Here is a 26,242-nt window from a genome sequence, read left to right on the forward strand (position 1 = left end):
AATACAGCTTATCTTTTGATGTTCTATTGCGTGTTGCTAGGCAGCATCACATGTTGGCAGTCTCTAAACTAGCCAAATCACAATGCTTTATTTTGTCATTCAATGCAAGTAGTTAGTCTTTTCTCTTCCAAGGATTTGAATGAATTTCCCTGCAGGTTAGTCAGGAGTTGATTAATCGTATGCGGCTGAGGTCATTAGAGGTTGTATTTTTGTTGAGTAATGCGAATCAGTTAACAAAAAGCCAGCAAAATTTCATGAACTGGAAACACATCAAATCAAGTTATATTTTGAAAATGGTGGGGAATATATCCACGCAGGTTTTAATACTCTCTAAAGCTTCAAACATGGAGCAGGGCATTTTCTGTTGTTTACATTGCTCAATGCCCATTCAGTTTAGAATTATGAGGGGCTTTATGTTGACACAATGACTGAAAAGGCAAGGTTGCCGTCTGTATCTATGCCATCTACAGTGTTGTTGTCAGCTTGGGTGTAGGTCCAATATTTCGATGCACCTGACTTTCTTTCAGAACAATGTATGCAATATGCAAGCTGGAACCTTGCATTCTTGCTGCACTCAAAGCTTCTTCCAGTTGAAGGGTTGGATGTCAGCCAAGCCCAACTAAATAGAATAAGTGCATTCGCCGAAATCTCAGGAACACTTTTAACACATTCGCCACTGAAGTCAGGAACACCAGACCTGATGAAAGGTCATCGACCCGAAACGTTAACTCTGTTTCTCCCCACAGATGCCACCAGGCCTGCTGAGTGTTGCCAGCATTTTCTGTTTTTCATCATAAATACCACTCCAGTTGCCAGGTCTCTGCAACTGGCACCTTCTGTGATCCATTGGAAGTGACAGCATGAAGGGCCTAAATGCAACATGTTCCAGTAAATGGTGACAGTGAAAGAAATAGTTTACATGTCGGGATCAGGAGAGACTCAATTCAAGTCCCATGTTTTGAGTTTGCTACTTCATTAAAAATCATCAAGAGAAGTTCATTTTGTTATTTACATTGAACAGTTGCATTTGCATTTAAAAGTTTTTTTTTTACATTGCCTCTTTCCATTGACAGATAGTAAATTCAAATTGATCGTCAGACTGTTTGATCTTGATGTTAAAACACACCCCCTCCCCACAATGGATGGAGAGGGTCAGTCATTAAAAATCAATACACTGCATTAAGGGGCGCTGGAAATCTGAAATAAGAATTGAAAATGCTGGGAGTGCTCATCAGGTCAGGCTGCAGCTGTGGACAGAGAAACAGAGCTAACATATTAGTTCATGAAATACAAACATATAAACAAAGAGGAGTTGGCCAATCAGCCCCTCGAGCCTGCTCTGCCATTTAATAAGATCATGGCGGGCTGATCTGATAGTAACCTGAAATCTGCATCCCGCCTACTGCCGATAACCTATCATCCCCTTGTTTACCAAGAATCTATCCACCTCTACCTTAAAAATATTCAAAGACTTTGCTTCCACCACCTTTTCAGGAAGAGAGTTCCAAAGACTCACGACCCTCACCTCATCTCTGTTTTAAATGGGCGACCCCTTATTTTTAAACAGTGACCCCTCATTCTAGATTCTTCTACAAAAGGAAACATCCTCTCCACACCCACCCTGTCATGACCTCCCCCAGGATCTTATATGCTTCAATTAAGTCACCTCTTACTCTTCTAAATTGAAGCATATACAAGCCTAGTCTGTCCAATCTTTCCTCTTAAGACAACCCGCCCATTCCGGGTATTAGTCTGGTAAACCATTCGTTAATAGCTGGGTTGGTCTGAAGCCACTGCTGTGACCAATAAACCCCACCCTCTCGAGCCCCTCCAATTCCAGATTCTTCCCCACCCACCCCTTCTGTCCCAATTAATGGACTTTTGCCCGCAAACTCCCACCAAGTTTCAATCTCGGGCCCTGATCTCTCCCTCCCTCTCTCCACATTGCCAGGCTCCGTGACCCATCAAGCCCTGATCTCTCCTGGTGACAGGGCAATAGGCAAGGTACCCAACGAGCCCGTGCTTGAAAAACTCAAAGCACAATGTCCAACATTAGATGTAATTCTGTGATTGGACAACATTCGCTGACTTGTTCCTCAGGGCAATGCCTTGACCAATCAGGGTCAAGCTGCCTGGTTTAAATTTCAAACAATGCCAGGCAGCTAACTGTCAGTCACCATCACTGGTACGTTCTCCATGGCAACGCATCTACCAATCAGAGATCACTTGCCAACCAATCAGCACTGTCTTCACATAGAGTATAAATTGTTGTTTCCCCCTTATATCGGTATTCTTGCGAAGTGTGCTGATGAGTGTAAGACAAAAAGCTTCGACATTTCTCTTTTTTCAGCAATATTCAAGTTCTGCACTGCCAAATCACTATTTTAATAGATGTTGTAAATGGTGAAATCTCTGTTTGTGGTCAGTATTGAAAAGAACAAACTGCTTCTCCATAGCAGTAGATTCAGAGGACTTGCTCTCTAATTTCTGCTGAGCAACTGCAAAAATATTTAGGCAGACAGCCGCAATGACAAAGGATCAACATTCTCCTGAGACAACATTTTTTGTTGACAGGAGGATGTTCAAACTGACGCTGGGCTAAATTTGCTTTATCACTGCACTCAAATAAGCAAACTAGCTAGATTCATCTTAATAATTCTAATGGGGAATACTAGTATACATGCACTTCCATGTGTTTGTTTGAAGCCGCGCTCTCCACTATTTCCCCGAGAGGCATTAATTAAGACAATGAAGGAACTTCAGGTGAAGGCATGTTGTGTTCTGGTATCCCAGGAACAGTACCAGGAACACTATGGCCGGAATTTTCCATCCTCGCCATTGCAGGCGTGGGCGGACACTATGATGAGAAGGCCAAAAATTGGTTTTATGCTATCATGAAACCAGTTTGGGATCGTCTGCTCCACCCATCAATGGGCGGGCCGCTGACTTCCAACACCAGGAGCCTAATTTCGATGCATTTGCACCTCGTCATCTTGCCTGCCCCTGGAAACATACCCGCACGCTAGTTCATCTGGGATCATCCCAACGTGTTTCACAACAACATAAGTGACGTGCACCTGGCGAGCTGTACTTCACTTGGGACTTTGAGGTTTGTTTGCCTGCCTTGCTTTGGGCAGCACTCGCAGTATCAGCGCCAGGCTTCACAGGCAGCACCACGTCACTTTAAGGGGGGCTCCCAGGCAGGTCTCTACTTACGAGACCAGCCGTAAGGCGGGGGTGGCTTTTGAACGGCTGCAGGGCTAGGGCTTGCTTAGGGAACGGGGGCCGGGGGGGGAAGTGGCCTCAGGCAAGGGAAGAAGCTGTAGGGCAAGGGCTATACTGGGGAAGGGGGGTATCCCAGGGTGTGTGTGGGGGCACATGTTGATCTGTGCAAGTGGCCTCAAGATGGTGAGGGCTGAGGAGGCAGTCTCCAGAGGAGATGGGGCCAGATGAAAAGGTGAGGGTGTGTGTGAGAGTGTGAGCGGTGATGTCCCTTGAGCTGGCAGTGAGTGAGATGCCAGTGAATGTGTGATAGGCTTGTGAGTGAGTGTGAGAGTTTAGAGCGATGAGACGGTTGCCTTACCCTGACGGCACGGATGAGATAATTCATCCTCTTTCTGCACTGGACGGCCAATGTCTTCTGTGCAGCTTTGGCAGTGACCACACCGCCTCCCAAGCTGGAGTAGTGAAATTGCTGCACCTCCTGTGCCCAGAGTGGGAGCGGAGGACACCACAGCGGGCCTCCAAAAGGCATTCCAGTGACGGGTCACTGAACTCTTCTCGGCTTTCAGGGCCATGTCTCCACTGGAGCAGTCCTGGGCTGCAAGCATTGAGAACTGTGTGTGCGGCTGCAGTTTAGATATGGCACCCGGAGTGAGGAAATGGTGAGGTAATGGTGTGGCGGGCGATTCAGAGGCTGCGCCAGTGAGACAGGGTGTTTCCTGTGGCTCCATAATTAACAAGGCAGGAAGCGGACGATATGGCACAAAAGCCCACCATTGCGGCCGGTGGGTAAAATGTTATTTTTCACGCCTGCTACCTCACATAGTGCAATTCTGGGATGATTCCGCCCCAAGTCTCAGGTCATTTTACAGCAGTGCTCTGTAAATCTTAACAGCAAGAAGGGCCACATTCATCCCTCTAACATTGCCTTCTCTGGCTTGACATTGTCGCATTATCCTAAAGGCAGCCCTACAAATCCAAGTGGCTGTCGGGAGACCAATTAAGCTCGAATATTCATACAATCCCACTGCGTCATTCTCAGTACTGTGCGCTGGTATTTCCTGTGACCCCACCTGCCGTTCTGAGAATATAATTTGAAAAGAAATGACATTCGCAATAAAAATTGGTGACTTAATTTACACAGGAATTTTCGCAGTAATCCTCAAGAAACTCATACAGGAATCTGTCTACTTTCGAAAAACAAAGACAGACTTCCTGCAATTTCTGTCATTAAATTAAATCAAGAAAGCTACCCAAATTATATTCTGAACCTTCTGTTTAGGAGGTACTTGGAAGTAGAATTAGATACAGACAACCTTTAAAGGAAGGGCTGGAATTTTCCGCTGTTAGCTTAAAAGGGCCAGGCTTAAAGTTGCTATTTTGAGCTTTGTACCAGAGATCAACTTGTCAAAAAAGGCATCTCGAATTTAATGAATACATTCTAACCCATACTTCCAACACATAAAATACACCACCAGTTAAGTCGTCAGCAGTCCCACATCAGTCTCTTTCAAAAATGCATTTATATGCAAATAAAAAGGGAGCTCTATAAAGCAAATCCTCCTGAAAAACTGTGGGGGGAAAATGTGCCAAATTTGTTGACGTTTGGAGAAATATTAAAAAACTCATAAACCCCTCCCAAAAAACAACAGTTGCCTGTTGCCTCCGAAACAAAACTGCACAGAGAACAGATGCTACATTTTACAATACTGGAACATTCTTTGCACAGAAGCAGGAATGTTACAGCACAGGAGACCACTCAGCCCATCAAAAACTAATCCCCGTGCCATTTTCTACAGTTTCAAATCTTTAGCTAATTTTCCCTTAAAATATCCAACAGCCTCTGCTCAACAGGCCAAACTAATGGTAATCGAGTCATTTCCTTTAAAGCAATAAAAAGATATATGCAACATGCATTTGCAGTATATCTTACCACGTGTTGAGTAAGTACTATTATTGGAGGTGCCGATCTTCTGGTCAGACATTAAACCAAGACCACGCTGGCCCGTGAATGTTAAAGGCATTCAGTGCAGTGAATGTTAAAAGCTCCTGGACACTGTTTGAAGAAGGAACAAGGAGCTTTCCTCCTGTTTTGGTCAATATTCCTTCCTCAAGCAATCTTAGTGAAAAGGAATTAATTGGCTGCGTTTGGCTACATAATAGCAATTACTGTACTTCAAAGCAATTTATTGTACATGAGGAGCTTTGTGTTGGGGAAAAAAAAATAAGGAAAGACAAGACAGAAGGAACTTCCATTTATATACAGCAGTACATTTTACTATGTCAGGATGTCCTAAAGCATTTCACAGTCAATGAAGTACTTCGGAACTATTATAATGCAGGAAACACGACAATAAATTTGCACACAGTGAGTTCCACAAGCAACAAAATGATAATGATGAGATAATCTGTTTTAGTGGTGTTGGCTGAAAGGTAAATATTGGCTAGTATGCTGGGGAGAATGCCCCAGCGCTGTTTTAAATAGTGCCACAGGGTTTTTTTTACATCTAACTGAGGTGGTGGGTGGGACCTTGGTTTACCACAGCCATGGTATAAGGCACAATACAAATCCAAGGCATTATTTTTACCTGTAAGTAATGGACATCTTCTCAAAGGCTATCTATGCCTCCCCTCCATCATAAGGTCAGAAGACACAGAGTCACACTGTCACAGAGTCATTATGGCATAGAAGGAGGCTATTTGGCGATCAAGTCCATGTCAGCTCTCTGTAGAGCAATCCAATCAGCCCCATTCCCCCACTCCAAGTCCGTAGCTCAGCAGGTTTAGTGGGGATGTTTGCTGATGATTGCACAATGTTCAGCACCATTCATGGCTCCTCAGATTCTGAAGCAGTCCATGTCTGTATGCAGCAAGATGTGAACAACATTCAGGCTTGGGCTGATAAGTGGCAAGTAACATTCACACCACACAATGCCAGGCAATGACCATCTCTGACAAAAGAGAATCTAACCATCACCCCTTGACATTGCCATCACTACATTCCTCACCATCAACATCCTAGGGGGTACCATTGGCCAGAAACTGAACTGGGCTAACCAGAAAAGTACAGGGGCTACAACATCAGTCAGAGACTGGGAATTTTGCAGCAAGTAACTCATCCCCTGACTCCCCAAAGCCTGTCCACCATCTACAAGGCACAAGTTAGGAGTATGATAGAATACTCCCCACTTGCCAGGATGAGTGCAGCTCCAACGACACTCAAGAAGCTCAACACCATCCAGGACAAAGCAGTTGCTTGATTGGCACCCCATCCCCAACTCTAAACATTCACTCCCTCCACCACTGACACACAGTGGCAGCAGAATGCGCCATACGCAAGATGCACTGCAGCAATTCACCAAGGCTCCTTCGACAGCATCTTCCAAACCCATGACCTCTACCACCTAGAAGGACAAGGGCAGTAGATGCATGGGAAGACCTGTAAGTTCCCCTCTAAGAGTCACACCATCCTGACTTGGAACTATATCACCATTCCTTTACTGTCGCTGGGCCTAAATCCTGGAACTCCCTTCCCAACAGCATTGCGGGTGTGCCTACATCACATGGACTGCAGCGGTTCAAGAAGGCAGCTCACCACCACCTTCTCAAATACAAACATGTGCCGGCCTAGACAGTGGACGCCCACATCACATGAAAGAATTATAAAAGCTGCCTGAAGTAACTTCTAGTATCTAGTCAATTCTCATTCACCCGAGTCCTTTGTATTGCAAATGTCTATGTAATCAAGCTGTTCCTACATTTCTAAAATTGTAATAAACAATATACTGACTGATAAAGTAACTTGAGTATAAGGCAAAAAAAAAGTTCTGCCTTAGACTGGTGCTACTCAATTCCACTTTTTTTGATATCGAAGGAGTTGGGTGCGGTGGGGGGGGAAGCATTTTGAAACTCCAGGAATGAGAGAACACAGAGAGAAGACATTTCTAGCTCATTAATCTTCTTACCACTGGGCACTGAAGTCAACAAACTCTTTCGAGAATCTGTCAGCAGGAAGCTGTGGAGAAGGCTCTTCCACCACCTGTTTGAGTTGTTGGAAAGGCGTGCCCCAGGAATCATATGGGAATCTTAAGATCGCCATCTCAATCTAAACAGAACACACATATGGGCAGTGTTAACGTGCTTGAAGTCCATTGTAGTTAGCAGCATTGAAGACATGGGCTGATTGAGGCAATGTTGAAATCATTCAGAAAGAACAAAATCTCAAATAGTGCAGAGAGAGGAAATGGTACTGTAACTAAAACATTAACTGCATGATATTTGCACCACAAATTGTCACAGGGTCAATATCCTGGGAATCCCTACTTAACAGCATTGTGGGAGCACCTTCATCACACAGAGCTGCAGTTCAAGGCAGCAGCTCACCACCACCCTCCCAAGGGCAAATAAGGACAGGTGATAAATGTTGACCTTGTCTGCAATGCCCAGTGGATCCAGGCCTGGTTCAAAATCTGGATCTTTTGGTTAAAATCTGTCGAGTAATTTTCTTATTGAAATGGGTAATGTGCTCGTGGATAGTTTCGACACAGAATTTTAGTTAAAGGTAAACACTTTGGTGTTGAAGTTTCTGCCCACAAACATTCTTGGACTGTGGCCTCAAAACAAACAAATTCCCAGAGGAAGCTGTGGGTGTCTCTTATTCTCTTGGCAGTGGGCCTCTCAAAGCCAACTCCAACAAATTTCCAACCCAAATTCAGTGAACCTCTGTGGAGGGAGGAGGTCTGTTGCCCATATACAGGCAGGACTAGCAGGAGAAATACTATTGCATTGTTGGGTTGGAGTAATTTCAATAACTCCCGAAGACTGCCAACTGTAAACAATCTAACTTTACTGTAACATATTTACAGTATGAGAACCCTCCCTTACATTAAGTTCTTTCCATGCTGCTTTCCCCTAGACTCTCAGATCCCATGACTATATGTCACTTCCTTCTATGACAGCGCAGACTATTATAATTAACCCTTTGTGGGGCATAGTCTAACATACTCCATCTCCCCCCTCCCTCAAGCCTCTGCTCAGACTTCAACGTTCTCTGACATTCCTGGAAACCCAATGCTTCAGTCTCCTCGTCATTCTGAACGTTCCAGTATGTAAGTCTCATAGGAAACATAGCCTCTTTTGCTCTCATAGGTAGTTGTTGTTTTTCTTTCTCTCTCCATGTTCTATTCTTGTTCTCTCTTCTTCCTCCATTTTTTTTTGAGATTCTCACCTTTCTTACATGATAAACGTTGTGGTACCTTCACTAGCCTACCATACCTCGTTCTCCTCTCGTTTATAGGGAATAAAGCATTCTCATTCTGCTGCTGGTCCTCTGGACGCTGTTGAACAGAATTCAAACTAGTGGATGGTCCGGGATCACCTACTTCAATATCATCTTTCATGTCTGATGATTGTGAGCTCCCTCGTCTCTGTTTTTCACACTATTGCTCAATTGCAATCAAAGTTCTTCTGTTTCTTCTTACTGTGTCCTGTTCTGTCTGGGCAGTGTAAGATCTAGATGTGGTTATTTCTTCAAACCTCAAGTGATCTCTGATCCAAACCTGTTCTCCCAGTCGAAGATCTGATAATGTTCTTGCTCTTTGACAACTATCATAGTGTTTCATCTGTTTACTATCAGTAAGTTTCCTCTCTTTCTCATTCTAAGTCTCTGTGAATTGTACATGTGATACATCTGGAAGTCATCTTCCAGTGACTTCAAGAGACCCTACCACCAAATGGAATAACACTCTGGCTCTGCACTTGGTAATGTCTAACTTTAACCTGCGGCATCAATGTATGTGGAACGGTAGGAATCTGCATCTTCAATCTCCTCCCCATGAGTAATTCACATGGATCTATAAGTCAAGAGCACTGGTTGAAAATCCTCATTCTTATTCAGTAATACCTTTACAGTTCTGACACCCCTCTCAACTTCTTCATTAGTCTGAGGAAACTTCGGTGAACTTGTTACGTGAACAAATCCAAATCATCCTGTAAAGTCTTGAAAACGTGTTCACAAATTATGGGTCGTTTTCTGCTATCACAATATCAGGAATCCCGCGGACTGAAAATTTCTTTCAATAACGTTATCCCTGCTTCTAATGTGTGACCATTTGACTGTTTCACTTCAATCCACCTCGAGGAGTAGTCTACTACTATTATGAACATTTTCCCTTTATGCGCAAATAAATCCATTCCTAGGGTTCCCATGGCCTTGTAGAAAAATGTGGCATTGGTGGATCTTTTGATTCCTGTCTGTGAATTGTACATGTGATACATCTAGAAGCCATTCTTCCAGTGACTTCAAGAGACCCTGCCACTAAATGGAATACCGTGCTCTGGCTCTGCATTTGGTAATGCCTAAATGACCTTGATGTAGGCATTGTAAGATTTCAAGTCTCAATGCTCTTGGGATTACTATTCTATTGTCGTATGCCAGTAAGTCATCAATCACTGTCAGATGTGCTCTCTGCTCAAAACATGGTGTCTACGCAGGACTATGTGGTATATATGTTGGCCATCCTCTAATGCAAAAGTCTCTGATCTGTTCACATTACTCGTCTGATTTTGGAGCCTCTTTGATTTCACTCAATTTCTGTGTAGTTGTCGGTAATGTATGGACCGTCATTATAGCAAACTCCTTGACATCTTCCATAAATTCAATATCGCCTTTTTCTGGATTCTCCATTTCAATGTGTGATAATGAATCTGCTGCGCTCTGTTGTTTCCCTTGAACATAGACCAGATGAGTATCAAGCCTCATCAATCTTAATTTAAACCATTGAACTCTTGATGGCATTGCTGAAAGCTCTTTTGAATTCAATAGTGTGACTAAAGGTTTATGGTCTGTTTCTATCATAATGTGTAGGCCTAAGACGTAGTCAGCAAATTTCTCACATGCCCACAAGGCTGCTACTGTTCCTTTTTGATTACTGCATATTACTTCTCTGTGTCTGTTAATGAACGTCATGTGCAATAGACCGGTCTGCATTTTCTATTTCTTTGTACCTGAAAATGTACTGTGCCCAATCCTGTAGAGGCTGCGTCAGCTGCTATTTTTGTAGGTAACTCTGGATTGTAATGTGCTAATACCCCTGATGACATCAACCTCTCTTTGATTTTCTAGAATGGTTTCTGATGTACGTCTTCCCAACACCTTCATTGTCTTGGCGTAACAACAGACATAGTGGCTCGTTGAGCTCTTAGCTTTTTTCTTAGAAATTTGTCACTTGATTCATCATTGCCATGCCATGATGTTCCTTGGAGCTGGAAATTCTTTTATGACTCTGGTCTTTAGTGGATCAATTTTTATTGATGATGTACTCACTACATGACCAAGAAATCTGATTGCTGGCTGTGAAAACTCTCACTTATTGTTGAGTGTTAATCAAGTGAACCGAGTGAATCTCCTGTACCACTTTATTGCCAGGGGAACGGAATATAAAAGTAGGGAAGTTTTGCTGCAGCTGTACAAGGCATTGGTGAGGCTGCAGCTGGAGAACTGTGTGTAGCTTTGGTCCCCTTATTTGAAAAAAAGATATAATTGCATTAGAAGCGTTACAGAGAAGGTTCACTCAACTCATTCCTGGGATGGAGGGCTTATCCTATGAAGAAAAGTTGAAAAGGTTGGGCCTATACAGAGCGGAGCTTAGAAAAATGAGAGGTGATCTTATTGAAACATGTAACATCCTGGGGATTTGACAGGTAGGCATCAGGAGCATGTTTCCACTTGTGGGAGAGGCTAGAACTAGTTTAAGAATAAGACTGAGATGAGGAGAATTTTTTTCTCTCAGTCATTAGTATGTGGAACTCTCTTCTCAGAGAGCAGTGGAGGCTGGGTCATTGAATTTATTCAAGGCACGGTTAGATTTTTGATAGGCAAAGATTCTAGGGGGCAGGTGGCAAAGTGGAGTTGAGACCACAACCAGCTCAGCTACGATCTTACTGAATGGTAGAGCAGGCTTGAAGGGCCGAATGGCCTACTCCTGCTCCTAATTCATATGTTCCCATGTCAATCCTGCCTCTTGTAGTCTTCTCAGCACCGCTCTCACTCTCATGTCATGCTCAACTTGAGTGGAACCATGTATCAAGAAGTCATCAACGTGGCAAACAACTCCATCTAAGTCCTCTAAAAGATTTGACATTTTCTTTGGAAAAATCTCTGGTGCTGGTGTTATTCCAAAGGGTAACCTGGGTAAAACAGGATCTTCCAAATGGTGTTACGAAAGTTCGGAGATGTTTGGATTCCTCTTCTCTTGGTTTTAGCCAGATTCTGCAGTTAGCATCTAATTTAGAGAATACTGAGCTCGTCCCTAGTTTTGCTAAATCCTCATCTCCTGATATCATTCGATGGACTTCTCACACAACTCAATAAAGCTGTGAAAAGAGATCAACACAGATTCTTATGATACAGTCGGTCTTCAGAACTGGTACCATCCCTGAGCACCAACTCGTTGGCTCCTTTACAGGTGAAATGATTGCTTATTCCTCAATCCAGGTCATCGTAATGATGTCAACCTGTGCTCATGTTATCCGGTTGTTTCTAAGAGTCAGTAATTACTTTTAATTGTGTCTATCTTTTGTAGGCCTATACTCACTTGCCTAAAATAACTTAGCAAGACAGTAACCTCATACAGGAGTTCAGACAATGATTTATTAACACAGGATACAGTGATTAGTTGCCCTCTTTAAACACCCATAAATTTGCAAATCTCAGGTCTGATGCTGAATCATCTCCGGGGTAAACACTTACCATGGTGATTCCCAGACTCCAGATGTCAGACTTGACACTGTAGCCCTTCTGGTTCACCTCAGGGTTAATTCTCTCTGGCTGTAGAAAGAGGCAAGGTTTTACAGTTCAGCAGAGGAGTCACCTCCTGAAACTACATTCAACATCCCTACTCATACAACACAGGAACATCACCCGACAGAAAGACTCCAAGTTATATCCTGTGACCAAAGATAATGGATGATAGGAAAGCCTAAAGTCATTTCTCGGGAATTCAGTATGCTCCTTATATCAAAGAATTTCTATTAAAATGGCACTGTCACACCATTGCTGTACAGATCAGGATTTCTGCTGCTAATGTGGAGTCTTTGATGATCCACTCCGATGTTGGATTATATTTTTTTAAGCAGCTACCCTAAAACACTTAAAAAAAAAAAATTTTAAATGGCACCCCCTCTCCTGAGAACAGTCATATGTATTTTTAAAAGCAATTTCTTCCCCCTTAAAATTTCTCTCAAAAGTATCTGTTAACCTTTGTGCATAATTCCCAGTTAGTATGGCAGCTGGCGGGGCACATACTTCTACCGAATACAGCTTGCCTCCTCTTGTACTGGGAGCTTATCGAAAGTTACTTCAATTCGCGTCTCCAAGTTAGAAACCCGTTGCTGTGTCGCTGAAGGCCAATAACGTGCGAAACAATTCATTCTGCACAGTGCAATTTTGATTATGGAATGACGTGGGTTTTTAAAATGCTTAGTGGCCATCGCTCGGTAACAGATACAACAGTGGCTCCCAGTGAGAGCGACCTCAGCACAAGTTCTGATCCAGGAATCGGCCAGGTTTTAGGTTTCTGGTTTAGGAGTCACGTGTCGGCTCCCAGCCTAGGTTGATCTGCTCTGGAGCATTTCGTCTTGGCCAGGGAGAGGAGAAAAAGCAACCAACCAGGTTTACTCCTGAGTGGTGTTGGGTGATCTGGGTTGGAAGGTGCAGATGTAAGGCAGTGAGCTCGGACAGCATGGGGTCTACTTATAATGGGGCTTCAGGGAGCGTGCTGGGAGGCAGGGGTTGTAGTGCCCATCGCCATCCCGCCGCCACTGGCATTTTATCAGCAGCGACAGGGAAACCCTCCCACCCCTACGCCGACCTGATCAGGCACCCTGTGGGCCATGAGAGGGCCCACCCCCCAAAAGAGCTGCCCCCTTGGAAACAACCCATAATCCAACCCCATCTACCCTCGCCGGGGTCTGATTCCACTCACCTGTGGTCCAGTTCCTCCCATCAATGCTGCTGCTGCCTGGTTGCAGTCCCAGCAGTGGCCAATGCCTCTGGTGGCACTGCTGAGACTGAAGAGTTGCCAGCCCTCTGATTGAAGGAGAGGGGGGTGGGTAGTGGGGGTAATCTTATCCCTTAAAGGGACAGGAATCCAGACAGCAGGCAGTTGATTAGCACATAAAATTGGGACAGGGCTCCGATTACCGGCTGAGGCGGGGTTGCCTCCAACTTCACCAGCTGATGGGTGGGGCTCCCGCTGTCCCATAAAATGCAGGACAATGTTTCCCAAGGCAAATAGCATATACACACACACAGACATGCACACGTACACATATACACACACAGACACGCACACGTACACATATACACACACATACACACGCACACGTACACACGCACAAAATCATCATACTGTCATTTGTGCTCAATGCAGCCACCATCATTACACTGTCAAGCAGGTCATCAGTAACAGCACAAACCAGAAACAGCTCATTTCAGCTGAGCAATTCCTTCAGCACAGGCACCATTAAGTTCTTGAGGTAACAAACACTCTAAGCTTGGCCACATTATGTGAAAGTCCTAACACAAGATGTCGCCAGATTAATAAAGATGTTCTCATAAATTCTTATACAGGGTGAGAAGTTCATCTTATGCCCAGAGCAGATTGCTCCAACTGCCTGTTCATGCTGATCTAAAGTCCCGAACCAAACTGGACCCTGATTACTCTCCACATTGTGGTTGGAAGGTGTATGGACTTGTACTTACGGCCATGTATGGCTTGCAGCCTGCATCCATGGTTTTAGCTACTGAATCCACTAGGTAGCCACTAATGCCAAAGTCGCACATCTTAACCTGGCCTTGTACATTAATCAGAACGTTGGATGGCTTCACATCTGAAAGAAAATACAACTGTTATGCAACACCCCTGTTTATTCAAAACAGATTGAGCCAGAGCTAGAGGAGCTCAAAGCGTTTCCAACAGAAATGACCCCTCGCTGTACTCAAGCAGTTTTTAGAAAAAAGATTAGAGTCATTCCAACAGTTTAAGATTCACAGGTGCACGGCTTGTGACATGCCAATAAGGATTCAACTTAAAATACAGAACAAAATGGAGTGAAGTAGCGAAGACGTACATCAGACTCCGAAATGCACAAGATCTGAGAGTTGATTTTGCGGACACATACTGTCGACAGGGAGCCTGACCCATCAGCAGCACTAGTCAGGTATCTGGCCATACGCTGTACCTGGCTTCCTGCCCATTCATTTACACAGGAGGGAAACTGTGCCCTGTCGGGGACCAAATTTCCAACCTGCACCTCCATACTTGTACAATTCCCTTGCCGTGTCTGGTACTCAGCTGACAAAATAAAATTAAAAGCTAGATAAATGAACAAAACAAAGATCTTCAGTGGTTTGTGACTCTGAGTACAGGTCCATATCCAGCCCAAACAATACCCTGGCAACATGTTTAAATTCCAAGCCTGAAGCTTAGCACAGGAAAAAGAGTACTTTATTATTAATATCCGCAGACCTGACAACATCTATGGAGAGAAAGACAGAGTTAATGTTTCGAGTCCGAATGACTCTTCTTCAGCTCTGAAGAAGTCATGCAGACTCAAAACGATATCTGTCTTTCTCTCCACAGATGCTGTCAGACCTGCTGAGTTTTTCCCTTAATTATTAACATGTTAGACAGCATGAGAAATAGAGAAAAGGAGAATCCATTCTACACACTGGGTTTTTTTTTGTTCTATAAAATTCAAGATTCTTTCAACCTGAATGGTGCAATAGCATTGGCACCTTCACGAAAACTGGAAGTGTACTAATGAGTAAGGAAGATAATGATAGGCTTCAAGAGGAGATGGGCGGCTAGAGAAATGAGCTGACACATGGTAGATGAAATGCTGTGCAGAACTGTGTGAGATGAAACATTTTGATATGTTGTTGGGGTATTTTTACGTGTGGGGTTGGGTGGCGGGATGTTTGATCGCAGGTTCGGTTCAAGGTCACAAGCAACTCCCTGACAGGTTCACTCAAATGTTTTCAATGTTCTAATCTATGCAACTCAACTCTTAAATAGTCTTTGCCGAAATGGAACCATAGTGCACTTGATCGCCCAAAGGTTATTCAGTAATCTTGAATCCTTCGCAATTTTGAGTTCACACCTGGCATTCATAATCCAAGTTAAATAGCCTGCTTGTATCTATTCCGTGCATTTTAACATATAAAAGTTTGGAGCATGAACCACCAGCCAAACAGAATACCACATTTCCACAGCCATCTATCAAGTATTGTAGGTTAGTTGATTAGTCTTGGAGAATGATGATTAGAGACAATCATGGATTACACGAACAGGATGTATCAGCGTGTTTGTGATTACTCAACCTTAATTGTGTAGAAATGCATGAAAACTCACCATCTCCACCCTTCCTGGTGAGGCTATAACATATCTTGTTTCAATAGAGGAGAAAGCTTTGCTGCGATTACCGTAGTGTGTATAAACTTTTAGATCTACCACATAGTTTAAATTTAACCAAACTAGAAATTCCTTGAGGCTGTTTTTAACGCAATAAATGGCCACAGGGAATGATCGCATCACCCAAGAGGCCTTGGGCCTCAACCAAATATTCAGAGTGAATTGCCACAGCCTGTCGTGCCCCTACATTCAATCTCAGCCTACCTTCGTGCCCCAGAGACGGGGTGTGTGGAGCTGGTGGTTCAGGCGCTGGCTGAAACCAGCAAGAGTACCGTGCAATGGGGTGGAGCACCCTAGTGTTCTTCCTGGCTCCACAGAATTATGATTTTAATTTCATTAACCTTCGCAGTGGCAGCTACTGGTTAGGATGTGTCCACAATCCAGAAGCCTGAACGAGGCAGGGATAGACTTGCTCTGCTCAAAGCAGCCAGATTTCACGTAAGGGTCCTCAGTCAGTGAGTAGGGCCCATCATTTGCAAACACAAGGAGCCCAACCTCCATTGTGGGCAGCCACCTGAAAAACCAACTATTGGTTGCATGTTTTTCAGGCCCCCTTGGGGCATAGGAAATTGTGCTCCCTAAGTTGGTTCATTTTGTACCCAGTTTAGGCTGGCAGGTTTATATTCTTGGTGCCTTTGTGCCTCTATTTTTTTTTTATGGCTTTATGAAGCAGGGTTTCTCAGAGTAAGCAGCTCTTGCACTAGACTTTACTGAAGTCAATTTAAAGTGAACAATTCAAAGACTTTGATAGTATAGTATGAAACAAAAATAAATTGTACTGGGCAGCCGTGTGTTAAAAAGGGAGAAAGAGCAAAACTGTATTACATCACCATTTGGAAAGCGACAAAACCATTACCAGCCCTCCCAAAGGAAGCAAAGCAAGAGCGTTACTAGAATGATAGCGATCACACTAAACCTTTTAACTCTTCAGCAGCAAAGCTCATATTAGACCCAAATTTTATTGAACTATTACCACCTCATTCTTGCCCTGTTACATACCCATGCAGACTGTTGAGGGCAGTGCAGTTAATACCAGATACATACCTCTGTGTATCACAGACAGCTTGCTGTGTAGATGCTCTAATGCCTTCACAATCTGCAAAACAAGCCCAGCACAAGTTAGCTACAAGACTACGGAGTGAAACAGGAACACCATTTGTCTTTCAAACTGTGGGACATTGTTGATTAAATTCAATCTGCAGAGAGAATTAACTTATTACAAAGATGAGGACTCCGGAAAGGCTGGATGAAGAAAAAGCATATAATTGGGTCAGTTTTTCATTAATTACCTTTGAACAGGGAATGTTTCAGCATCTTAAATTAAAATTCCAACACGAAAAGGATACAGACATGATGTACTTATACAAGAGGCTCATTTATAAATGGTTCCCTCAAGTTTCTCAAAACTAAGCATCAGGATTGTCACCTGTTAATTACTGAATTTTACCTGCAAGTGCAAATGGAATATGGTATAAAAGGAGTCAACAATAGTAAAAAGGGACTCACAGAAACTGCTATTTTTCCTAAAATGTCTTCGGGGATAGTCATTCTTTTGTCTATCACTTGTTTATAGAACTTGTCCAGCGAAGTGTCCATTAGCTCCATGCAAATCCACACATCTCCCTGCGAGAGAGGGAAACAAAGCCTCAATAGTTTCACGTACATAGACACACCATCGAGATTGTAGCTTGCTAAAGGAAATAAGATGAACACTATTGTCAATAAATTTGGGCATCTGCAAGATTGGGGTCGACCACCAATTAGATCCTATATGGAAACTTGAATTTTTCAAGCCTTCTCCATTTTACTTGGCTTTGCAGCTGAAATTTGGCTATTTAAGAGCTTCAAATGGATAGAGGCTGAAGATTTGGCTACAAAAGTCCCCTTCCAGCCCATTTCTCTACAGTTCACGTGGACAAGGTGTAAACTCGCCCCCAGTTTGGAAGAACTAGAAACCTTTTACGCCACCAAACTGCAAAGTCAACTAACTACCCGATGGGAAACAAAAACTTCATATAACTTCAAAGAAGTGTTATAAGGCAAAATTAGACATTGACACATATAAAGCGATATTAGGGAAGCTGTCCAAAGGATTGGCCAAAGAAATAGGTTTTAAGGAGCGTCACGCAGCAAGAAAGAGAGGCAGAGAGTCAGGAAGGTTTAGGAAAGGAATTCCAGAGCTTACAGAATGGTATAGTCATTCTTTTGCTTGGGGAAGAATGTAATAAGTGACTAAAACAAGACCCTTACAATAAAATGATCAATAACAAGGAATACAATTTCAGTGTGGTAGCACTATTTTTTGCCTGAAAATTAACAATTAGGAAACCCTCGATTTAGGTTTCAAGCACATGGCTATATTTCAAAAGCAGCGAGAAAAGAATTTTATTGGGGAGTGTGCAACCACCTTTACAATTGCAATTGTAGAGGAGGGCATCTCCTTTCCTCTCTAAAAAGTGCAGAGCACAGGTCATTTTATCATGTGACTTCCGTAGATAACATGCTATCAGATTACACCAATAAACATGGCTGCTGGGCTCCAACATAGGGCATATTCCAACACATTTTATAAGCCCCTAAGATAGACATTTGGACAATGGATATTTGGCTAAGCACGGCTGCTCTTTCAACAAGGCGGTAGAGACACAAGGACCAAATGGCCTCCTCCTATACTATACATTTCTATGATTCTACAATATTAAGAAACATTAAAACCACAGCCTCTGATCCTACCTCACGAACCAAACAAGTATGAATGGGATGGGAAGCTTAGGCGCCGTTGAAACATAAAAGTGTTTGAAATTCAGAATTGCAGAATAAACACAGTGAAAGGCTCAAATGGGGAGAGAGATAGATTATATTTAAACACAGTCCAACACCAAATATGGCAGCTGGAATCACTGTGTTGTCGTTGTCTGTGACTTGAACAGAAAAGTGTCTCTATTGCAAAAGGGGATTTGTATCCAGTTGGTACATCTTCCAATAGCAATTTTTATACTTTATTCCAAATATTGTGCAATTGTGGTGGTCTATTTTAGGGGCTTATAAAGTTGGAAGCTCACTCACTCCATCACCCATACTCCCTGCACCTCCCCACCACCCAACACAGAAGGTCAGCAGAATTACCTCACGAAAAAGTGCTCCATAAAAGGTAACAGTGAAGGGACAGTCTACTGTACGCATGGAAATATCAAGGTCCATCAGCAACCGCTTCTGCTCTTGACTATTCACTGTGGCACGGATCCTCTGAAGAAGATAAGACATTAGGGCATTACAAAGTAGATTGAAAAGTAGAGGGAAAGGCTCAGGATTGGTGTGACATCTTGGAGGGCTGTTCTCTCAGTAAGTCTAAAGACATCATTGACCAACGTCAATCAATCACAGCATTGCACAGTATCTTAGTTGGTCAACACACAATTATTTCCCCATAGAATCCTGGCATTGGTTTTAATACCATACAGCTTCAGACCAGTCATGCAATCTAAACAAAAAGAACACAAGACATCGTCCTCCACATACACACCGATAATGGTGAATTGGATCCTTTGTACTTGCTTAAGTCTCTCCTGGGTAGTAAGTCTGCTCCAACCAAACAATTACAACAAAGCCTCAATTTTCAGGGCTATGTAGAAAAAGCAGGGCATGGGGCTAAATGGGTAGCTCTTCCAAAGTGCTAGCACACTGGCTTAAATGGCTTCCTTCTGTGCTGCATCATTCTATGATTCCGTTAATTTATGCATTCACACATAAAACTTTATTGCCAAGAGCAAAGTCACTATCCAATTGTTAACATAGATTCAATTATACAAAACTAGGGGCAAAGTGTAGTGAAATAAGTGGTTTTAGATAGATATGTAATAACATACACATGCAATAGATATAACATGCACAATCCACTTATTGTATATGAATATCATCGTAAGCCAGCAATGCATGGATGGAATATTACGTCATATAGCATGATGTAAGAAATGCATAATGCACTTTGTATTCAATTACTTCAAATCAATATTCAATTGCATAAAGTACAGCTATTTTTAAAGTGCTTGAATGGGACAAACTCAATAGATCAATCGCTGTTTTGCCTATATGTGTATGATCCAGAAGCCCATGTGCTAGATTCATGAAGATGAAAGCTTCTCTTTAAACCTATATCCCCTTATTGTGTCGAATTAAGAACAAATCAACTCCCTCTTTGAGCATGTTAATAATACTTACTGCATTGTATAAGTTGGTAATTCAAAGTGATATATTCCTCTTTGTAAGTTTAGTTCTTGGCCGTTTTAGTTTACAATAGATCAGATGGTCCTACTCCCCTGCTATTGTACAAAATAGCCCCCTCATCCAGTCTCCGCATTATTCCAAAAACCTAAATTATGTCCCTTTTTTTTATTTTTACCCCTCATCTTTTGTTTTCTCTCCATAATTCAATGATCTAAACCTTGGAATGGTCTTGATTATCCTGCTCGTAATTTTTTCCATTAGCAAAACATCTGTGTTTTCTTAACAGCTCACCAGCGTAAGACAACTTCCATTAAAAAGCCAGATAAAGAGGCTGACACAATGAGAAGAGGTTATTTTACCACTCGGTACAAGCCTGCATACAGACTGTGGCAGTGACCTACTGAAAACCTATCCTCCACAGCAGAGGTCACCATACCAATAGCAAACAACTGAACTCCATTACAATGACTCATAGAAATTAAACAATGACACTTATTAACTTATTAACTAAGATAAATAAAGTGGGGTGTCTGTCTGAAACAAAACCATTAATTAACGAAGGAATCTGAACTTTCCATTCTAATAGAGACCTTCTTGTTTGTTGATTTGTGGCGGTGATGGTTGGGGGGCTTGTCTTCCTTTAGATGCCAATCCCTTCCCTTTTCCCAATTCCACCAACCCCACCCTCCAACACACCTTACTGTGTTCTGCTGTGCACCAAAGTTACATCAGCAAACGCAACAGTCACTGTGAAAAGTGTTTCAGAGGTAATGGATGGAATTTTACGCCCCTTCCTGCCGGTGGGATCTTCCTGTTCCGCCAAAGTCAACGGGCTTTTCAACAGCTCGCCGCATTTTACAGCCCCGGTACAATTCAGCCCCATTTGCCTGAAGCACTTTTAAGACATTTCTGAGCTGCATAAAGATATCAAAGTCTGCCTTTCCTTTACCCCAGCAGGCTGTGTGTTAGGAAGGGGTTGAACTGAAGGGTTAAAACTAAAGATTAATATAAAAAAAAGCTAAAAGGACATCACAACACGACATGATATAGATTCAGACCCTCTGAGGTGCCAGTTAATAGGAACCTAATCAAACCTACACATGACAGGTTGTACCAAACAGTTCACCCAACACAGGTCAGAAAAAACATCAGCACAAATGATATTATTTCCGCAGGACATCAGCAGTTCATCCTTAAAGCTTGCCTGTGTCTTCATAAAAAGGTTTTCTGTATTAAATTAGCTTTGCCTTTTATAAATCAGGTTTAATAGTGCGGGTTAATTATCTAGTTCAGCAATGCGGCCACATGACAATGACAGTGACCAATATAATTTTATAAAAGAACGCGTAGTAAATATAACCAGTGAAAACGCTGAGGATTAGATCCAGGGCATAAGATTGGAAGCAGGGATCCAACTCAATCTGTCCCTGATCATTCCTGCATTAGCGGAGTGGAGGAAGATGAGAAAAGAGGGTTTGGAAAGCCATTAGGGTTTCATTAGGAGCAGCAAGCAAGTGATATTTTTTCCATCTATTCTCACACAGGCCAGAAGTGAAGTTATTTGATCTGCATAAAATTAGCCCGAGACTTCACAGAAAATGTGCATATTTTGCCTGCAGTGTCAACCGTTTGTCTCTTCACATCAATCAAAACTTTACAGGCACTCTGGCCAGGATTTTCCAGTTGTCAGGCAGGGTCAGCGGGAGTGGTCAGGGAGCTGACCGCCGCCCGCAATTGGCTCCGCATCGCAATTTCACACGGGAAGGCCAAGTAAGGCCTGCCCTGCGTGGGTCGCAAGCGGTAGCGCTGAGCACTGCCTGTGCGGGCAGGGGGAGGAGAGAGACCTGGGCCTGGCACAGAGTTCACGCCTGCGCGCGAAAGAGCGCTTCAATCTCCCTGGGGCACGAGGCTGCCTCAGGGAGGTTAAAGCGCTATTTAAAAAAAAATAGATAAGGACATTAAAAATTGAATGAAATATGCCCCCTCATATCACAAGAAATGGGACATGTTTTGGTTTTCAAAATAAAGTTTTTATTTCATTAGTATTAGCTTTAGGAGACCTCATCCCGCTCGTGGATGAGGTTTCCTAAAAAAAACGTAAAGGCCGCTTGGCTTTTTCGCCCGCCCGCCAACCGTAAGGTTGGACGGGCAGTGTAAAATTCAGCTTAATTACCTCATTAATGGCCTTAATAGGCCTTTCAATTATCGGCGGGCGCGCTGCCAACTCTGGCGTGTGCCCGCAGAGCAAAATATCACGCAAGTTCACAATGGCGTCGGGATGCACGTCAGACATCATCGCGCGTCATTTTACATTCCGGCACGCGTCCGCACACCGAATATAAAATTCTGCCCTATGTATTACATTCCCCTAATTCTTTGGATAATTAACAACAAGATTTCAAAATAGAGAAATCTTAAAGACCAGGGTAGAACACACATCTGTTATTATTAGTGGAGGACATAACTGAAGGACAAGCATTCGCTTTTAATTCAGAATTTAAATTCAGGCCTAGAAGATCCATAAACCTAAAGTTATAGTCATGGCAAAAAAGCAGGTAGCCCTCCCGGCCCCCCAGTCTCACCTCCAGAAAAATGGCCTGGAGGCAGGATGGGGTAGGCAAACAGGCACACTGGCCAGCACAACACACATTTATTCATCCATCTGCTCCATTCTCACCCCCACTGGGGCCTAAAAATTCAGCCCTTAAGTTGTAAAATCACAGAGGTTCCATTCGTGTGAAAGGGTGTTGAAGGCAGGGTCAATGCCAAGTACAAGGAGATTCTTCCATGTGGTTTAGTTGTAATGACTTGTTCATTATATTAGTTATGATGATTGATCAATTCCCAGAGCTGCATAAATACCATCACAAACTTGGTTCAGAGCCTAGCAGCACAGGATTTGGGTTGACATTTGCTGAAGGCTTTTAAAGAAAAACTGACATTGCTGGAGTTTAATTTGATCCATCCCTTCATAAAAATTGTTGCTGGATTCTATTTAAAAGAAAACTATGATAAGGTCAAATTTGGTAAAGGACTGGATTTCTTATCAACACAAAACGACACCAGCAAATCTCACAGAATTAGCCCAACTAGTGCTTTGTGTGGTGGGACCGCAAGTGCTGCATTGTGCTAGTGAACAACACAAATAACACAACCACAATAAAAAACACCAAAACACATAAGAAGGTATTAGGACAGATGATTAAAAGCTTGATCAAAGAGGTAGCATTTTAAGGAGCATCTTAAAGGAGGAAAGAGAGGCAGAGGGGTTTAGGTGGGCGGGGGGTGGGGGAATTCTGAGACCTTAGGGGCTCAGCAGATGGAAGACACGCCACCAATAGTGGGGCAAAGAAAACCAGGGGTGTGCAAAAAGCCAAAATTGGAGGAATACAGTGTTATTGGAGGGTAGCAGAACTGAAGGAGGTTACAGATATAGGGAGGGGGATGAGAATTTTAAGTTAGAGGCTTTGCTGAACCGAATACATCAAATGCTGACACGTTAGGGCAAAAACACAACATATTTTAATACCCTGTTTCTCCTTGCTCAAACACCAACCAGATGATGGAATGAGCAGACAGCTGGAGTGATATTTTGGAAGGAGGTGGTGAAAAGGTTGAACCCATCTTGTGAACGAAGCAAATTTAAGACGGTAACAAATTAAACACGAGATTGTACCAATAAAAAGCACAATCAAAACTGGCTATTACACACTGTGTATTGTAGGATTAATGCTGGATCTTATGCCGATGGACATCAGAAAAATCACCATGTCGCTACACTAACCAGCTATCTTAAATTAGAAATGCGGTCCCCAGTTTCTTTTCATTTGTAGTAAACTAATCATTTACTGAATTACCTTCGCCTGCCATAAATAACACTTTTATGAGCTGCCTCTTTTAAGACAAATTTGGGTAACAGAATGCGAAAAATCAGTCTTGCGATCGCAACTGAAGCAATAACATTTTACAACAAGATACAGAGAAACAGAAAAGGGCAATAAAATAAAACGCGAGTTAAAAACGATGAGAAAGAAAATCAGCTTCCATGTCAGTGAACAGATTTACATTCAGATTAACACCTGACTTCAGCACATCGCAGCAATCGCCACACAGCCTAAACAATATGTATGTACATTCCAATTGTTTTAAAGTTGCTAATGTGCACAAAGGGTCATTTACTGAATCACATGGAAACAATGGGGTGCGCACAAAGCAAACACCATTCCTTAGACAATGTGCAAAAGTGATTTCCTGTTGAAGGGTCATGAGGACTCGAAACGTCAACTGTTCTCTTCTCCGCCGATGCTACCAGACCTGCTGAGTTTTTCCAGGTATTTCTGTTTCTGTTTTTGTTTTGGATTTCCAGCATCTGCAGTTCTTTGCTTTTATACCTGCAAAAGTGATGACTGAATTTCTCCTCCTCACTAAACAGTCTGCCTCTGTTGAACAAGCCAAGTCCTTCATTCATGGCGATGACACTATATGATCCACTGTACCCCAGTTCACTTAACCAAGGGGGATGGGGGAAAAGAGTGTCTTAAGAGGCCATGGTCAGTGGTGTAGATAGTGGGGTCCTGGTGATAGAAGGGAATAGACACAGTCGGGGGGTGGGGGAGTGGGTGCAGTAGGGTGACAGGCCCAGGGTGAGAGTTTTGCAGGTGGGAGTCTCCCGGGGGGGGGGGGAGTTCATGGAGGAGGACTAGACAGGTTGCTCGGATAGCAGGAGGGGGCAGTGTCAGGGTGGGCATGGGGGCAGTAATGGCTGTTGGCTCTGAGGGGAGGGGAGGCATGTAGAGATTGATCATGATAGGAGTCCAGGGAAGTTCAAGGGTGACAGAGGGGAGAGGAATGGTGATATTGGGTGGGTCTATGGTGGTGGTGGTGGGGGGGGTGGGGTGACAGAGGAGTGAGGAATGGTGATATTGGGTCGGTGTAGGGTGTTGGGGGGCGGAGTTGGTGGGTGACAGGGGAGGTAGAAAGAGCAAGTTTCAAAGGTGACATGCACCATTTTTCCAAGCTGACCTTGACCACGCAGTTAGTCAGGTCAGTGAGACTATTCAGGATGGGAGGAGGGTCTTTTCAGGCAGAGTTTAAGGTCAGCACTAATGGCCGACTGAAGGGTCACCCTAATGATCATGAGGCAACTGCGTGACAAACATGCTCAGTTGTGTTCTCCTCTCTATGGTGAAGCCCACACAGCAGCAGGTTTGTTCCTGACTCATGGGTCTCATAACATCGAGGTCCCAGCAAGGTGCCGTTCATTACGTGCCAATTGTCATCAGCTGCAGCCAGAGGCAGGGATGAAGGCAGGGAGGGAGGGAGGTGAATGTCTCCAAGGGGCACGGCTGGTGGACGGCAGCAAACTCCTGACTCCAAACCTCCATCCTCCCGGGTGAATGGTCATGGCTGACAAGGGATCATGTGGCTAGTTTTTCCACACTGCCATCTCTGATTCTCCAGGATAATTGTTACCTGGAAGGGGTGGGGTGGGGATACCAATGTCTAGACAGAGGCCAGGTGATGGGCTAAGCACTTGATGCTGGCTTTGAGATGGAGGGAAACCTGTAAAGGACAGGCTCATTACATTTATCACTTCAATTCGTTCACACATCCACTGAAGCGTCGATGATGCAGCTGCAGGCAACTCTGCCTTGGCAATGGCTCTCATCCAGATGAGGAGAAGGAGGCCCCATCGCAGGGCCAGGAGGAGCAAGGGCCCGAGCAGAAAGAGGTAGCGAGGCCTCAAGGTCAAGATGCTGGTGAACAGGATACAATACGTGAGCACTGGCCTGACCATGGGTGTATCGCAGGCGGTGTTTTCATCTAGAGATGAGCAAAAGGCAATGCTAGAGGCGTCTTCATATGTCCCGGGATGTGGTTGTTCACAACTGCCGGCATCTCCAGTACGAGCTACGGCCGCAAAGACTCTGGACTAGTAATGTAGAGCTCCTGGCCTGCACTGAGTGAATAGCCGTCCGGGTCCCCTTTAAATATGGCGACAGGACCTTAGGCCCAAGAGGGGCCTAACCGAGGGGTGGCCAACTTCCTGCCTGCCCCACTTTGAGATTCGCCATGATCCTCGTGGACGCATAATTAATTAGCTGAACAGCGGAAAGTCACACGTGTTCAGCCATCCAAGCGGGAATCATGCCCATGTTCCTGCCTGTCACTGGATTTGGACTCTCAAACAGAAGATTCCACCCTTCGTGTAATTATAAATGTTCCACTTAGGCCATGCATCCAAACACAGGCCTTTAAACCTTGCAGAATGTCTGCTGGCACTAACCGAAATTTGAAGCATTTTCAAATGCGGGGGGGGCTAC

At 43.6% G+C, this 26,242-nt stretch overlaps 1 protein-coding gene across 7 annotated transcripts in view; it reads right to left on the bottom strand.

The window, feature by feature from the left end:
• LOC144699837 (dual specificity mitogen-activated protein kinase kinase 6) overlaps positions 1 to 26,242 on the bottom strand; it is a 97,402-nt gene that overhangs the window by 31,112 nt on the left and 40,048 nt on the right. For 2 of the 7 annotated variants that reach the window (XM_078571126.1, XM_078571132.1), the window contains 6 exons: positions 18,822 to 18,941; positions 17,202 to 17,318; positions 16,740 to 16,791; positions 13,985 to 14,112; positions 11,972 to 12,049; positions 7,188 to 7,327 (listed from right to left, as the gene is read on the bottom strand). In XM_078571126.1, the coding sequence (XP_078427252.1) occupies positions 7,188 to 7,327; positions 11,972 to 12,049; positions 13,985 to 14,112; positions 16,740 to 16,791; positions 17,202 to 17,318; positions 18,822 to 18,941 (635 nt within the window). Of the gene's footprint in view, positions 1 to 996; positions 1,198 to 5,496; positions 6,627 to 7,187; positions 7,328 to 11,971; positions 12,050 to 13,984; positions 14,113 to 16,739; positions 16,792 to 17,201; positions 17,319 to 18,821; positions 18,942 to 26,242 lie in introns of those variants that run through there. The other 5 variants (XM_078571130.1, XM_078571128.1, XM_078571129.1 and 2 more) reach the window with 5 other exon arrangements.

The sequence above is a fragment of the Cetorhinus maximus genome, chromosome 24 (genome assembly GCF_964194155.1).
Source record: "Cetorhinus maximus chromosome 24, sCetMax3.hap1.1, whole genome shotgun sequence".
NCBI lineage: Eukaryota > Metazoa > Chordata > Chondrichthyes > Lamniformes > Cetorhinidae > Cetorhinus > Cetorhinus maximus.